Source organism: Sprattus sprattus (genome assembly GCF_963457725.1).
Source record: "Sprattus sprattus genome assembly, chromosome: 5".
Classification (NCBI taxonomy): Eukaryota; Metazoa; Chordata; class Actinopteri; order Clupeiformes; family Clupeidae; genus Sprattus; species Sprattus sprattus.
The window spans coordinates 19264820-19282087 of NC_137924.1; the positions used below are offsets into that span (position 1 = coordinate 19264820).

Consider the following 17268-nt stretch of genomic DNA (forward strand, 5'->3'; position numbering starts at 1 on the left):
TCTGAGTCTGAACAAATGTATACTTTTCTTTTATTCAGAGCCCCCAGAGTTTGACATGAAGAACTACCCGAAAAACACCGTATATGTACGGGCAGGATCAAATTTGAAGTTTGAGCTGCCACTGACAGGAAAACCCATGCCAAAGGTTACAATGCATAGAAACAAAATTGCTGCAAAAACAGGAAAGAGGTTCAGCTATGAGGTGACACCTGAAAGCCTCCTCATCAACCTGCAGGAAAGCATTGCAAATGATAATGGCAGATATGACATCACCGCTTCCAATTCCAGTGGAACAACTAAGATGTTTGTGAACATTCTGGTTCTAGATAGACCCAGTCAACCTGTCGGCCCAGTTGTGGTTGGTGAAGTAACCGAAAAAACTGTGTGCCTGAAATGGCTTCCACCTGTGTATGATGGTAGCAGCCCAGTTACAAACTATGTTGTGCTAAGGAGAGAAACCAGCACATCTGCTTGGACAGAAGTGTCCTCCCAGGTCGCTCGAAGCGAAGTCAAAGTTACCAAGCTGACAAAGGGAGAGGAATACCAGTTCAGAATCAAAGCAGAAAATCGCTTTGGAATCAGTGATCACATTGACTCACATCCAGTGATGGTGAAACTTCCATACAGTAAGTATTCGTCAGTGACCTGTATACCTCTAATATTATCTGTATGTAATCATATAAATACACATACTTTTCTTTTTCAGCCATCCCTGGTCCACCATCAACACCATGGGCCAGCTATGTTTCAAGAGAGTCCATCACTATGTGCTGGCATGAGCCTGTTACAGATGGTGGAAACACTGTCATTGGATACCACGTCCAAATGAAAGATAGAAGCAGCATCCTGTGGCAGAAGGTCAACAAAATAGCTTTACCTGCAACTCAAATACATATTACAAATATATGCCCTGGCAGTATCTATGAATTCAAGATTTCAGCAGAAAACGCTGCTGGCATTGGAAAAATGAGCAAAACATCTGAGGAAATACTTGCAATTGATGCTTGCGGTCAGTGAAACACTGCTCTCTTATGTTAAACACAGTTTTACGGTTTATCAGTCTATTTTCACAAATTATTTATTTATGAATTATATTTCACACAAAAATGTAACTTTCCATTTCAGAACCTCCTGCGAATGTTAAGGTCACTGAGGTCACAAAGAACTCTGTCAGCCTAGCCTGGCAGAAACCTCCCTATGATGGTGGTAGCAAGGTCACTGGCTATATGGTTGAGAGAAGAGACGCTCCAAATGGCAGATGGACAAAGGCTAACTTCATCAATATAATTGAGAAAAAGTTCACTGTGTCAGGCCTATCAATGGATCAATCTTATGAATTCAGAGTCATTGCTAGGAATGCGATTGGCTCTGTCAGTAATCCATCACTTATTGCTGGACCAGCAAATTGTGTTGACATAAGTGGTAAGCGTTTTCCAAACCTATTGTATATCATTTACAATACCAATTGATTACTTTGTATTAATATCTGTTTAACATCACATTTATATTTCTCCAGGTGCACCAGTCATTGACCTCCCACCAGAGTACTTAGATGTTGTACAATATAAAGCAGGTGTCTCCGTCAAGCTCAGAGTTGGAATCATTGCTAAGCCTTTGCCAATGGTTGAATGGCTCAAAGATGGCAAGGAGTTGGCACAAAGTACTCAGCTTTCAATTGAGAACACTACTGATTCCTCTGCCATTCTTATCAAGGATGCAACCCGTCTTAACACAGGAACATATGAAATTCGAATTAAGAATTTGCTGGGCACAGCAACTGCTGAAATTAGAATTCAGATCCTAGGTATTTAGTAGTATTCTCAACACTTTTATATCCTCATTTTTACAAAGACACAACTCATCTATCATTTTAGTTTAACTGCTTAAGCCTTAACGTGTTTCTCTTGTGTTCCTCTTAACAGATAAACCTGGGCCTCCTGCTGGCAACATTGAATTCAGATCTGTCACAGCTGATAAAATCTGGATTGAATGGGAACCAGTCACTGATAACGGTGGTTCTGACGTCACCCATTATATTGCTGAGACACGAGAGACAAGTCGCCTGGTTTGGTCGACCATTTCAGAAGAACTGAGTGACTGCACTGTCTCAGTACAGAAACTAATCAGAGGCGCAGAGTATGTCTTCCGTGTACGTGGTGTCAACAAGTTCGGTCTTGGTGATACTCTGGAGTCTGAGCCTGTTATTGCCAAGAATTCATTTGGTAAGAATTAAACTTAAAAAAGAAATGAATACTTTGTATTCAAATTGAAGCATTACTAAAACTTAGTTATTCTTCTTGTAGTTACCCCTGGACAACCTACTACGCCAGAGGTTACAGAAACCACCAAGACATCCATGGAAGTTGTATGGGCCAAGCCAGGCATTGATGGTGGCAGTGTTGTTACCGGCTACTTCATTGAGAAAAGAAGCAAAAAGAGCCTTCGTTGGATTAGGATCTTCAAAAACCCAATTAGTGAAACTTCACTCAGGGTTCATCATCTCACAGAAGGACATGAATATCAATACCGTATTTGTGCTGTTAACAAAGCTGGTGAAGGTCCATTCTCTGAGGTGTCTGACATCTATAAAGCAGCTGATCCAGTTGGTAAGTTTTATGTTTTACTCTTGCCCACAATCTTAAACGAATTAAAATATTTGTTGAAACTTAATAATTAATTCACTCAACCTTCTTCCTCCTCTCAGAAACACCATTTGAACCATCGAAACTTAGAGTTGTTGACTCTACCAAAACGTCAATTACTCTTGGATGGTCCAAACCCGAGTTTGATGGAGGAAGTGAAATCACCAGTTATGTTGTTGAGATGAGGCTAGGAAAAGAAGGAGAAGAAGAAGAAGAAGGAGAAGAAGAAGAAGGAGACGAAGAAGAAGAAGTAGAAGAAGAAGAATGGACTGTGATTAGCCATAAGGGTGAAGTGAGAACAACAGAGTACGTGGCATCAGGCCTAAAACCAGACACTAATTACTACTTCCGTGTGTCTGGTGTGAACTGTGCTGGACGTGGAGAGCCAATTGAAATGGAGGAACCAGTTCAAGCCAAGGACATTCTTGGTATGTTAACACATTTTTAAGTTGCTTAAGTTATCAAGAAATGAGGACTTTGTTCAAAGCATTATGTGATGTACTTTATACATTTTGTTTTTACAGAGGAAGCCATGGTTGATCCAGATGTAGCTATGAGAACTCACTACATTGTAAAGGCCGGAAAGGATGTGGAAATTGTCGTACCGCTCAAGGGCAGACCTGCTCCATGTGCCTCATGGAAGAAAGAGGATGAAAACATTGACAAAGATCCAAGCTATGAAATTCACAGCACAGATACAGTGTCAGCTTTAAAGATCCGGGAAGTAACAAGGAAAGACACTGGCAAGTACACAATTGAGATTCAGAATGGTGTAGGAGAACCAAAACATCTCACTCTGTCTGTTAAAGTACAAGACACGCCAGCAACCTGCAGGAATTTGACAATCAAGGAAGTCACTCGTGGCAAAGTTACTCTTTGCTGGGAACAACCTCTTCTAGATGGTGGTGCTGAAATCACCAACTACATTGTGGAAAAGAGAGATTCCTCCAAACGTGCATACTCTAGCATAACAAACAAATGCACAGAGTTAACTTATGTAATTGAAGAGCTCTCTGAGAAGACATCCTTCTTCTTCCGTGTCTTAGCCGAGAATGAAAATGGCATAGGCGATCCCTGCGAGACTTCAGAACCAGTGAAAGCTACTGAGACCCCTGGTCCAGTCAAAGACCTTTGTATGAAAGACTCCTCCAAGACCTCTGTAACACTACAATGGAATAAACCAGATTATGATGGTGGTAGCATTATTTCTGACTATGTTATTGAAAAGAAACTTAAAGGCGAAGAAGAATGGGCACCTGCTGGTGGTAGTAGGCATCTTGAACATGAAGCTACCAAACTGAAGGAATTATCAGAAATGTTCTTCAGAGTTTGCTCAAAGAATGAAAAGGGTAATAGTGACTTCACTGAAGTTGGACCTATTGTAGTGAAGGACTTCATCATTGCACCAGAAGCAAACCTTGAGGAATATCCAACTGGACAAATTAGTGTGCGCCTTGGTCATAATGTCCATATTGAACTGCCATACAAGGGTAAACCTCGTCCCAGAATGATCTGGTTGAAGGACAGCATGCCACTCAAGGAAAGTGAGCTGGTGCGCTTCAAGAGGACAGAGTCCAAAGTAGCGCTGATGATCAAAAATGTAGCTAAAGAACATGGTGGCAAATACACTCTCACTCTTGACAACGGTTTCAAGAGAAATTCATTCCACATTCAAGTCATCACTCTTGGACCACCATCTAAGCCCATTGGACCAATTCGTTTGGATGAAGTCAGAGCAGAACACATCTCTTTATCTTGGGATGCGCCAAATGATAATGGTGGTGGAGAAGTGACATGCTATGCTGTGGAGAAGCGCAACACCACTCAGACAGACTGGAAGATGGCCTGCTCGACTGTATTGGGAACATCATTTAAGGTGCCTAACCTCATCAAAGGACTGCAGTACCAATTCAGAGTATCTGCTGAGAACAGGTTTGGTGTCAGTGAGCCAATTATTTCACAAAATGTCATTGCCAAGCATGAGTTCAGACCACCGGGTCCACCTGGCATGCCAATTGTTTACAATATCACCAATGATGGTATGAGTCTACAGTGGGAAATACCAGTATTTAATGGAGGTTGTCCAGTCCTTGGTTACCATGTTGAAAAGAGGGAGAAGAACAGCATCATGTGGCAAAAGGTTAACACAATTCTAGTGACCAAAACAGAATTCAGAGTGCTGGAACTTATTGAAGGTCTGCAGTACCAGTTCAGAATCTATGCCCAGAATGATGCTGGACACAGTCGCATGAGTGATGTCAGCAAGTTCAACACAGCTGTTTCTCCAGTCGGTAAGTTCCCGTCAAATAAACCGTCAATAAACTGTAATGATTTTAACAAAGTTTATCAATGTATTGCACTGCAGTATTGTATTGCATGTATTGCAGTTGTTGATGCTAATGTGGAAAACTGGTAACAATGATATGGCATTTATCAATCATAGATCCTCCTGGTACACCTGACTACACTGATGTTACCAGTAACTCAGTGGCTCTGAAGTGGGATCCACCTAAGCGAGATGGAGGAAACAAGATTGTTGCCTACAATGTTGAAAAGAGACAAGGAAAAGGCCGTTGGTTCAAGTGCAATTTCGTAGATATTCCTGAAAGCGAGTTCATAGCAGCCGGACTAGCTATAAATGAACGTTACGAGTTCAGAGTTACTGCCCGAAATGCCATTGGAACCATGAGCCCACCTTCTCAGTCCTCTGGCTACATTGTGGTCAGAGATGAAAGCTGTAAGTATATTCTTAAATCAAAATGGCTAAACCTCAACAAGCAACACATTGTTTTGTTTTGTTTTGTTTGAAACAATAATGTAATTATGTTAATCATCTTTTTTCTAGTTGCTCCTAACATCGAATTTGGACAGGAATACTTTGAAGGTGTTGCCGTTAAGGCTGGAGATAATATCAGAATCAAGGTTTCTGTTACTGGACGCCCAACACCCAAGGTTTTATGGTACAAGGATGATGTGCAAATCACAAAGAAGATGATGGACATCATCTCAGCTCCTGGATCAAGCGCTATCTTTATCAGAGATTCTGATCGTACCAACCGTGGACAGTATGCTGTAGAAGCCATAAACCCCTCTGGAACCAAGAAGGAGAAGATAAATGTCCAAGTCTTTGGTATGTTCTTCTACATCCATTGTTATTATGTTTTACAATTTGGAGACAACTTTACAACTTGTACATTGTTGAAACTCCCATATCTTTGCATTTCTTCATAGATACACCTGGAGAGCCAGTTGGACCCATAACCTTCTCAAACATATCAGAGGGCAAAGCAACACTTTCATGGAATCCTCCTGAGAACGATGGCTGCTCCGAGATCACCCACTACATTGTTGAGAAACGTGACACATCGAAAATCTCATGGTCCCTTGTCACAGATCAGTGTGTGGAGTGTTCATACGATGCTACAAAACTGATCAAGACTAATGAGTATCAGTTCCGCGTTTCAGCAGCCAACGAAATAGGTGTTGGTAGAGCATTGGACTCTGTTCCAGTAATTGCACAGATGCAATACAGTAAGTGAATGTTCTGCTGTTTGACATTGTATAATCCCACACATTATAGACACAATAATTCTGTTTAGTAATCACAAATAAATGCATATAATTCACACATTTCTTTCCACTATTACACAGCTTATCCAGATGCTCCTGGTACACCAGATGCAACAGAGGTTGATGGAGAAAGTATAACAATTGCCTGGACAGCTCCAACTAATGATGGAGGAAATCCGATCCACCATTACATCGTTGAAAGGCGTGAGAAGAAGAGTGGACGCTGGACAAAGGTTTTGACCAAGAAACCCATCACCGAATGTGCACACCGTATTCCTAACCTCACAGAAGATATGGAATATGAGTTCCATGTGATGGCTGTGAATGATGCTGGAATTGGAGTGCCTAGTAATACATCAATGGCAGTTAAATGTGCTGAGCCTACGGAGACCCCAGATGCTCCTTCCATTGTCAATGTCTTTGATTCCACTAACACATCTATCAGCTTGGAATGGACCAAACCGGCATGGGATGGTGGAATGGATATCCAAGGTTACATCATTGAGATGTACAAGGGTGCTGCTGAGGAGGAGAAGGAGAAGCAGGAGGCGGAGGCGGAGGATGAGGAGGAGGAGGAGGAAGAGGAGGAGGATGAGGTATGGGAAAGAGTCAATGAAGATTTGTGCACAGCAACAAAATATGTTGTAACTGGGTTGGAACCTGGTGCTGAGTGCAGGTTCCGTGTCTGTGCTGTCAACAATGTTGGAAAGGGAGAGACCTGTGAAATCACTGAACCAGCCGTAGCTTTCGACAGACTCATGGCACCAGATATTTACATTGATGCAAGCTTCAAGCAGACACATATTGTTAAGAGAGGTGCATCTGTCTGTCTTGGCATTGCATTCAAGGGTAAACCAGATCCTGCTGTCACATGGGTTAAGGAAGATGGTGAACTTGGAGTCATGGCAGAAATTATTACAACAGAAAGCACATCTTCATTGACACTAGAGAACAGCACAAGAAATGATACAGGAAAGTACACTGCCACCCTTGAGAACAGCAGTGGATCTAACTCCATTACATTTACTGTGAAGATCTTAGATACACCTGGACCACCAACAAATGTTGTCTTCACAGAAGTTAAAAGAGGCGCTGTATCATTAATGTGGGAGCCTCCACTTAATGATGGTTCTGCCCGTGTGCTTCACTACATTGTTGAGAAACGTGAAGCTTCACGCCGCACTTGGACACAAGCAGCAGGCAAATGCTTGGCACCTAAACTGAGTGTTTCTGAGCTTCTAGAGGGACCTCCGTACTTCTTCAGGGTTATGGCAGAGAATCAACATGGCCTTGGAGAGGCCTTTGAGATCCCAGATCCAGTCATGGCCACTGCAGAGCCTGCAGCTTCTAAGAGACTAAGTGTTCTTGATACCACTGATACCTCTGTTACTCTTAGCTGGCTCAAACCTGAACATGATGGTGGTAGTCGCATCACAAGTTACACTGTTGAGGGTAGAGCAAAGGATACAGAGAAATGGATGGTTTGTGGGCAAACTAAATCCCTGAGCTTGGCAGTAGAAAACCTGACTAAAGGTGCAGAGTTTGAATTCCGTGTCAAAGCCAAGAATGAAGCAGGCTTTAGTCCACCTAAAGAATTGTCCTCTCCAGTTGTAATCAAAGAGCCTCGCATTGAACCAACTGCAGATCTCAGTGGCATTGAAAATCAGCTTATTACATGCAAGGGTGGTGCAACCTTTGAAATTGATGTCCCCATCAGTGGCAGGCCAACTCCAAAGGTGATATGGAAACTTGAGGAAATGAGGCTAAAGGAGACAGACAGAGTATCAATTGTAACAACTAAAAACAGGACCACTTTAACTGTCAAGGAAAGCATGAGAGGGGATGGGGGCAGATACTTCCTTACCCTTGAAAATGTCACTGGAGCGAAAACCTTCACGGTCACTGCCAATGTCATTGGCAGACCTGGTCCACCTGAGGGAACCGTTGAAGTCTCATCAATCACGTCTGAAGCTTGTGTGATAACCTGGAAAGAACCTGAGGATGATGGTGGCACTGAAATCACCAACTACATTGTTGAGAAGCGCGAGACTGGAACCACAGCTTGGCAACTTATTAATTCCAGTGTGAAGCGCACTTCATTCCATGTCACAAACCTGACGAAGTACATGCAGTACACTTTCCGCGTCTGTGCTGAAAACAGATTTGGTGTTAGCAAGCCCATTGAATCTGAGACTATTGTTGCAGAACATCCATTTGGTAAGTCAGTTCAAGTTTTAATAAAAAAGTAATACAGACAATGAGTTTCATACATCTACAGTTTGTAAAAGAAATTCTAAGTATTGTTCATTTGTTCACTTTAGTTCCGCCGGGTCCACCAACCAGACCTGCAGTATATGGTGTTTCTGCTACATCCATGAGCATTCGCTGGGAGGAACCATACCATGATGGTGGAAGCAAGGTGACAGGATACTGGATTGAGAAGAAAGAACGCAACATCATTCTTTGGGTTAGAGAGAACAAGATCCCATGCTTCGAGTGCAACTACAAAGCTGAAGGCCTAATTGAAGGCCTGGAGTACCAGTTCCGAGTTTGTGCCATGAATAGTGCTGGACTTGGCAAGGCAAGCGAGGCTTCAAAGAGGACGGTTGCCGAAAATCCAGTTGGTAAGTGCAAAATAAAGTAATGAAATTAGTTGTTGTATCATTGTTGTATGATTTCATGATTTCATTGTTTCATTCATTTTTATACTATTTCAATAATGTGCTTAGATCCTACCGGGAAACCAGAAGTAACAGAAGTGTCCAGATCATCAGTAGCAATCAAATGGTCTACACCACTAAACGATGGTGGAAGCCCCATTACAGGTTATATTGTTGAGCGCAAGCCATACACTATCACTGGAGAAGGTCGCTGGCTAAAGTGTAATTACACCAACGTCACTGATACAAACTTCAAAGTCACTGCACTTGGAGAGGGTGAAGCCTATGAATTCCGAGTAATTGCCAAGAATGCAAATGGTGTGTTGAGTCTGCCATCAGAATCAACTGGATCTGTGACTTGCAAAGCAGAATACAGTAAGTCATATCCCACCTAGTAATATTTTGTGACGTTGTTAAATGCTGTATGAACCAGTCTTTTTTAACGTTTTTATTTATTTTCTGTTTTGTTTTTCAGCTCCACCAAAGGCGCTGCTTGACGACAAACTTCTTGCGGACACTGTGACAATCAGAGCTGGCTCAGACCTGGTTCTTGATGCTGCTGTTGGAGGCAAGCCTGATCCAAAGGTTTTCTGGTCCAAGGAACAGAAGGAGCTTGAACTTTGCGAGAAGTACGCTTTGCAGTACTCTGCTACCCGTGCCCTGGCAATTATCAAATTCTGCGACCGTGATGACACTGGCAAATATATTCTGACAGTGAAGAATGCCGGTGGACTTAAAACTGCAGAGGTCAACGTCAAAGTACTTGGTAGGTATAATGACAGGAAATAGCCTATCAAAACTTGGTGTGATTCAATCTTGAAGGTCGTTGAATTCACCATGATTTTTTATCTTTGTTTGTAGATACTCCTGGACCTCCAGCCGATAAGATTGTCGTCAGCAATCTGACAGAGGAAAAATGTACTTTGACTTGGCAACCAGCTCTTGAAGATGGTGGTGACGCTGTCGCGCATTATGTTGTTGAGAGGAGAGACACCAACAGGCTCAACTGGGTGGTAATGGATGCAGAATGCAAGGGTCTGACATGTGACATCACCAGACTTTTCAAGAACACTGAATACCTCTTCCGTGTCAGAGGTGTGAACAAGTACGGCCAGGGTCCGGCACTGCAGTCTGATGCCGTTATTGCTAGGAACAGCTTCAGTAAGTAAATTATTTTTTTCTCTTCTTCTTTTAGTATGAAGCATAAATACAGTGCAATGTGTATAACGTTCTTCCCACTTGTATTCTTGCTAATACAGCTGTGCCATCCTCACCTGGAGCACCGGAAATCCTTGCTGTTGGAAAGGACTTTGCTACCATTGAGTGGTTGAAGCCAGAAAGCGATGGTGGAAGTCCAGTAACTGGCTACCTTATTGAGAGCCGTGAAAAGAAGAGCATAAGATGGGTCAAGGTCAACAGAGATTCTGTGCTCTTGGACACAAGTTTCAAGATCTCAGGCCTACAAGAACGCAACATTTACCAGTTCCGTATTACAGCAATAAATGCTGCTGGTGACAGCTTGCCAAGTGAATTATCTACGTACGCTGTCTGCAGAGTGGCAACATGTAAGTATTTACTGACGTTTCAGTCTTCATGTACAAGGAATTAACAACTCTCAGTACTTGAGTTAAGCTGAAAACACTGACACTGAACCCTGCTTACTTTTCCAGGCACTCCTGCTCCTCCCTCAATTCCACGTGTTACAGACACCCATAAGGACAGCATTAGCCTGGCTTGGACAAGACCAGTGGATGATGGAGGTGCTGATGTTATTGGTTACGTTCTTGAGATGCAGGAAGCTGGAGACGAAGTAGCTGACGACAAAGAAGCTGAAGACGAAGAAGCTGAAGACGAAGAAGCTGAAGAAGAAGAAGAAGAAGCTGAAGACGAAGGAGTATGGACCAAAACACACGAGAAGACTCTGAGAACCACAGACTACATTGTACCTGGCCTTGTAACTGGCAAGAAGTACTACTTCAGAGTTGCTGGAGTCAATGTCAATGGAGTTGGTGAATTCAGTGACTGCTGCTCAGCGACAGAACCTGTTGAAAGAATTGGTACGTTTGTATACAAAACAATTTGCGGTAAACATAAATATGAAATAATCAGGTCAGGGTTTCCATAAGCCTTCTTAACGCTATGCCATTCTTAAGTTATACCTCAAGATGTACCTTAACATTTCAAGGTGTTTCCCAGAACCTTCTTTGCTAAATACAAGGGGTGTAAAAAATAACCGATACGTATCGATATCCGTTTTTAGCGTGAAAGATATGATTACATCGATGCGTGAAGTCCCGTATCGGTTTTAAAATTTGATAGATACTTTTGGTAAGGTCTTCGTAAAAAACTAAGAAACACTGTTATCAGGAAACCCAGCCTAGAACAAATCATTATTTTAATTGTATCACATAAAACAACTGCCATTTTCTACCTTTCAGTAATGCCTGACATGGAGGTTCCAGAAGAACTGACCAAGACTATTTGCTTGAGGGCTGGAAGTTCTCTTCGCCTTGCAGTTGCTGTTCTTGGCAGACCAGCACCAACTATTGCCTGGAGCAAGACTGGCACAGACCTTCATAACCGTGGCTTCATTGAAATAACGAGACACCACGCCTCTCTGATAATTGACAAGGTGCACCGCTATGATGCTGGCAAATACACCCTTACTGCTGAGAATTCTGCTGGCAAGAAGGAAACTACTATTCTTGTCAAGATTTATGGTAAGGGTTGATTTTTAAGTATGTCATGTCATATCCTATCTATGTATCAGTTTGCAGTCGGTCCATAATTATTGTATTTATTGTTTCAGACACTCCTGGTCCACCAGGTCCACTTAAAATCAAGGAACTTACATCTGAAGCTGCTGTCATCACATGGGATCCTCCTACTGTTGATGGTGGTGCCCCTGTCAACAATTACGTTATTGAGAGAAGGGAAGCATCCATGAGAGCCTTCAAAACTGTTACATCCAAATGTAGCAAGACCTCATACAAGATTGATGGATTGATTGAAGGAATGATGTACTACTTTAGGGTCTTACCAGAAAATCTTTATGGTGTTGGGGAACCTAGTGAGACAGGTGATCTTGTTCTTGTATGCGAAGTGCCATTGCCTCCACGTAAACTCGACGTTGTTGATGTAACCAAGACCACTGTAACTATTGGATGGGAGAAACCAGAACACGATGGAGGAAGCAGACTTACAGCATACATTGTTGAGGCCTGTAAATTTGGAACAGACAAGTGGATGAAGGTTTCCACTCTTAAGATTACAGACTTAGAGTACACTATTGCCGCTCTGAATGAGAATGAACAGTACCTCTTCAGAGTTCGTGCTGTGAACAGCAGAGGACCTAGTGAGCCCAAAGAACTTGTGACACCTGTAATCGTTCAAGAACAAAGAGGTATTTTTTACTTTACTTGGTCTAATTTGTTGTCTGTTGTTTGTCTAACATTGGGTTATTTTATGAGTTGTTTATGGGTTGTTATATACTGTATTCATCAACATGATGTATGTGCGATGCTTCTACTAATTTTATGATTTTGTTACCCACTTTACAGTTGAGCCAGAAATCGACTTTACAGAACTTCCACAGAAGGCAGTCAATGTCCTTGCTGGTAAATCTCTCGAGATAGATTTGCCAATTGTAGGCAGACCTCCTCCAAAGTGTGCATGGTATTTCAATGGCAAACAGTTGAAGATACATGACCGTGTGAAGGTAAAGAGCACAGGAAAGTTCACCAAGCTAACTGTGGATGACACTACCATTGATGACACTGGAAACTACACTCTTGAAGTAAAGAACATTCATGGAGTGGCTAAAGAAGCAATCAAAGTCACTGTTCTAGGTAAGACTGTTTTATCTAATGAAACAACCAAACCCCTCTAAATCATCTCTCTTCAATTTTCAGATTAAGTAAAATGTCATGCCACGTACTTGTGTGATTAATATCAATAAAATCACACTTTTTTACCTGAATTTCTCCCCTACCCAGACAAACCTGATGAGCCAACAGGACCAATCCGGGTCGATGAAGTTGATGCTACCTCTGTCTCGATCAGCTGGGATCCACCAGCGAGAGATGGTGGAGCCCCAGTCAGTGGCTATGTTGTTGAACAGCGTGAAGCTCATCGTCCTGGATGGGTGCCTGTCTGTGATTCTGTCAGCAGACCAACCTTCAAGTTCGAGCGACTGATAGAAAGAGAGGAATATGTATTCCGCACTGCAGCAATTAATCGCTATGGCACTGGAGCCTACTTGCAGTCCGAGACTGTGATGGCCAAGAGTTCTATATGTAAGAGATGTTCATACATAGAGACATTATAAGAGTAGTAATTTTCTACATATGGAAACTAAAATGACACTGTTCTCTTCCTATAGCCATACCTGGACCAACTGGTAGACCCACTGTATTTGATGTGTCTCGAGATGGCATGACCATTGCCTGGCACGAACCAGATGAAGATGGTGGATCTCCTGTGACAGGCTACATCATTGAACGCAAAGAGGTCAGAGCAGAGAGATGGGTGCGTGCTAACAAGAACCCAGTGACCATGACCAGATACAGATCTACTGATCTGATTGAAGGACTTGAATATGAACACAGGGTAACTGCCATTAATGCCAGAGGAGTTGGCAAACCAAGCCACCTCTCTCCACGTGCTGTGGCAACTGATCCTGTTGGTGAGTGCTGTCATATTTATCAAAAGTTATAATTTGATAAGTTATAAGTTCAGTTTTAAAAGTTGATAAGTTACAACCTGCAATGACAAAGAAAATAACCAATACATTCTTCCAACAGATCCACCAGAGGCTCCTCAGAACCCAAGAATCACAGACACAACTAAGTCCTCTGTGTCTCTGGCTTGGAGTCCTCCAGATGACGAGGGAGGCGCAAAGGTCACAGGTTATCTGATTGAAATGCAGAAGGTTGGTTCAGTGACTTGGATCAAGTGCAACACAACGCCATCAATGATCTGCGAGTACACACTGACCCAGATGCCTGCAGGGGAGGAATTCAACTTCCGTGTTTTAGCATGCAATTCTGGTGGACCAGGTGAAGCAGCTGAAGTTCCAGGAACAGTAACCATAACAGAGATGCAAGGTGAGATAATTTTGTTATACTTTGACTGTATCATTACTTATAATAATTTTATAGCAGCGATACTTGATTTTAGTGGATGTGAGATATTTAATTAATCATATCAATATTGTTCATTTTAGAACCTCCTAGCTATGATCTTGAGCTGAAGTACAAGGACGTCTACGTCGTCAGACAAGGAGGAGTCCTCAAACTTACCGTGCCTGTCAAGGGTAAACCAAGTCCTACTTGCAAGTGGACAAAGGATGCTGCTGATGTCCCAGAACGGGCAATGATTGTGTCTTCTGAAGATGTCGCTGAGCTTGTCATCAAGGATGCAGACAGGAGTGACTCTGGTCTCTATGAGCTTGTGATCCAGAACAGGTGTGGCAAGAAGGTCCTGCGCATCAAGGTTAAAGTTATTGGTCGTCCAACTGCACCAGAAGGTCCTCTTGCATATGATGAAATTCAATCACACTCTGTGAAAGTGGGCTGGAAACCACCAACTGATGATGGTGGCTCTAAAGTCCTAGGTTACATCGTAGAGAGGCGTGAGCTTCCTAAGGCAGCTTGGTACACTGTAGACTCCAGGGTGGTTGACACATCACTGGTTGTGAAGGGATTGCGTGAAGGTGCTGAGTACCAGTTCAAGGTGACAGCTGAGAACCAGTTTGGTGCCAGTGGATCTCTCAAATCCGAAGAGGCCCTTGTTCCAAAGACCCCCATCTGTGAGTACCTTCTTACATCATCTTTGTATTTATTTCTGTTAAAAACACATTCAACTCATAACACTCAACACCATTCAATCAACAGGTGTACCTGAAACTTCAACGAATCTACCTGAAATTATGGATATCACAAAGAGTTCAGTTGCACTGGCGTGGACCAAGCCTAGAGATGGTGGCTCAGCGATTACAGGATACTATGTTGAGTTTAAGCTCACATCATCTGAAACGTGGGAGCGTCATACGAATAAGATTACTTCTACCATGTACACTGTCACTGGCCTGACTGCCGACGCTGAGTATCAATTCAGAGTAATTGCTGAAAATGATATTGGTGAAAGTGAAGCCGGACCTGCTTCAGATGCAGTCACATGCAAAGATCCATTTGGTAAGTCAGCAATCCTCTTTATATTCACTAAGCTTGTTACATTTAATATTTCCAATATTTTCCTTATTTATGACTTTTTTTGTTTTTCCTTTAGATAAACCAAGCCAACCTGGTGAGATTGATATAGTAGCTGTGACCAATAACTGTATCACCATTCGCTGGGGGGTCCCTGAATGTGATGGTGGAAAGGAGGTCCTTGGTTATTGGGTTGAGTACAGAAAGTCTATCGAAAGCACCTGGAAGAAAAGCAACAAGCAGCGCTCCAAGGGGAAAGAACTCATGATACCTGGTCTGCAAGAGGCATCTGAGTATGAGTTCCGTGTGTTTGCTGAGAATGCAACTGGAATCAGCAGACCTCGTAGAACCGCCACAGGCATTAAAACCAAACTTGCAAGTAAGTTTGTAAGCCTGGATGGCCCTCACAGTGATACATTTTTCTTCATTAGGAAAGATTTACAGATATTTTCAATAAAAGGCAAAATGTCTAACATTTCATTCTTCTTTTTTTAACAGGTGGAACTCAACCAAGTCTTAGGAAAGAGATGGATGAGGAAACAGCAAAACTTGGACAGACCGTTACCATGAAGTGCCAGATTATTGGACGACCCTCACCCGATATCAAATGGTTTAGATTTGGAAAGGAACTCAAGGAAGGCGGGAAATATGAAATGAGTTCTGATGGTCGCAACCACCAACTGATTGTGGTAGCAGACCAACAGGAAGATGAGGGCGAGTACACTTGCAAAGCCATTAACGAGGCAGGTGAATGTGAGACAACTGGTGTCCTTGTTTTGGAGGCATCACCTCGTTTCCATCCTGATTACCCTCTGAAAGAAAAATACTATGCTGAATGTGGCACCACCCTGCGAATTCACGCCGTCTACATTGGACGTCCTCAGCCAAAGATCATGTGGCTCCATGGCGCAACACAACTGCAGCCCTCTGAGAATGTCATTATGGAGAATACAGAGCATTACACCCATTTGGTTCTTAAGAATGTACAGCGCAGAGTGAATGGTGGAAAATACAGAATTCGCATCAACAACCACTTTGGCAGTTCTGACACCGTATTCCAAGTTGAAATCTATGGTAATTATTCATCTTCATTACTTGTCTTCTTGTCACCATCTACTATTTTAAACGATTTGACTGACTTAATTATATGCCTGCCTGTTATTTTCCAGACAAAGCTTCCATGCCAGAAGGTCCAATCAAGCTTGAGGCTTTGATGAAGAACTCTGTAATCATAAGCTGGAAACAACCAAAGGATGATGGTGGTTCGATGATCACAAATTACATTGTTGAGAGGCGTGAGGACAAGGAAGGCGATGAATGGCAACTTGTGTCATCTTCCATCACTGGAACATCTTGCCGCATTCCCAGTCTTGTTGAAAATGCTGGATATCACTTCCGTGTGTCTGCTCAAAACAAATACGGCAACAGTGAGGCACTTGAAACCCCAACTCCAATCCTCATCAAGAGTCAGTTAGGTAAGTTGAGAAAAATGTACCAACTAGACCACAAAAATGCTACAGTATGTCAAGAATATCATATTTGGATATTTACATGTATGATGCATTCCTTTACAGAAAAGCCTGGAGTGCCACTGAGTGTTTCTGTGGCTGGAGTTACCAAGAACTCTTGTGTTGTATCCTGGAGGCCACCTCTTACTGATGGAGGCTCCAAGATCAAGAGTTACTGCCTGCAGAAACGAGAAAAGAAGAAGGGTGAATGGGTCTCTGTGACAACTGATGAAATTCACCAGACAGTGTACTCTGTCAAGCGCCTGACTGAAGGTGTTGAGTATGACTTCCGTGTCAAATGTGAAAATCTTGGTGGAGAAAGTGAATGGAGTGAAGTGTCCCCATCTGTTATTCCCAAGACTGATGTTGATATTCGTGCACCTGCCTTCAAAGAGGAGCTGAGGAACATGAGTGTCAGATACCTGAGCAATGCAACACTTGTTTGCAAGATTACAGGACAACCCAAGCCTGTGGTGAAATGGTTTAGACGTGGCAAGGAGATTCAGTCTGATGGCAAAAAAATAAAAGTGCAGGAATTCAAGGGCGGCTACCATCAGCTTGTCATCACTGCAGCAGACGATGAAGACTCAACTGTCTATCAGATTAGAGCAACAAACCAGGGTGGATCAATTTGTGCAACTGTCTCCCTGGATGTTGAAGGTAAGTTTACAAAATGTTG

The 17268-nt window shown here is 42.6% G+C and overlaps 1 protein-coding gene across 5 annotated transcripts in view; it reads left to right on the forward strand.

Annotated features, from left to right (window-relative positions):
• Positions 1–17268, forward strand: part of LOC308365613 (titin-like) — a 139944-nt gene that overhangs the window by 113958 nt on the left and 8718 nt on the right. For all 5 annotated transcript variants that reach the window (XM_080839089.1, XM_080839090.1, XM_080839091.1 and 2 more), the window contains 30 exons: positions 39–626; positions 707–1009; positions 1126–1422; positions 1517–1804; positions 1923–2222; positions 2304–2606; positions 2705–3070; positions 3167–4933; positions 5086–5379; positions 5488–5772; positions 5874–6173; positions 6294–8429; positions 8534–8836; positions 8942–9247; positions 9348–9638; positions 9734–10033; positions 10132–10437; positions 10543–10929; positions 11311–11592; positions 11682–12275; positions 12433–12720; positions 12868–13167; positions 13254–13556; positions 13675–13977; positions 14097–14681; positions 14767–15066; positions 15161–15460; positions 15580–16155; positions 16251–16556; positions 16656–17249. In XM_080839089.1, coding sequence (XP_080695215.1) covers positions 39–626; positions 707–1009; positions 1126–1422; positions 1517–1804; positions 1923–2222; positions 2304–2606; positions 2705–3070; positions 3167–4933; positions 5086–5379; positions 5488–5772; positions 5874–6173; positions 6294–8429; positions 8534–8836; positions 8942–9247; positions 9348–9638; positions 9734–10033; positions 10132–10437; positions 10543–10929; positions 11311–11592; positions 11682–12275; positions 12433–12720; positions 12868–13167; positions 13254–13556; positions 13675–13977; positions 14097–14681; positions 14767–15066; positions 15161–15460; positions 15580–16155; positions 16251–16556; positions 16656–17249 — 13851 coding nt within the window. The remainder of the gene's footprint in view (positions 1–38; positions 627–706; positions 1010–1125; positions 1423–1516; positions 1805–1922; positions 2223–2303; positions 2607–2704; positions 3071–3166; positions 4934–5085; positions 5380–5487; positions 5773–5873; positions 6174–6293; positions 8430–8533; positions 8837–8941; positions 9248–9347; positions 9639–9733; positions 10034–10131; positions 10438–10542; positions 10930–11310; positions 11593–11681; positions 12276–12432; positions 12721–12867; positions 13168–13253; positions 13557–13674; positions 13978–14096; positions 14682–14766; positions 15067–15160; positions 15461–15579; positions 16156–16250; positions 16557–16655; positions 17250–17268) is intronic.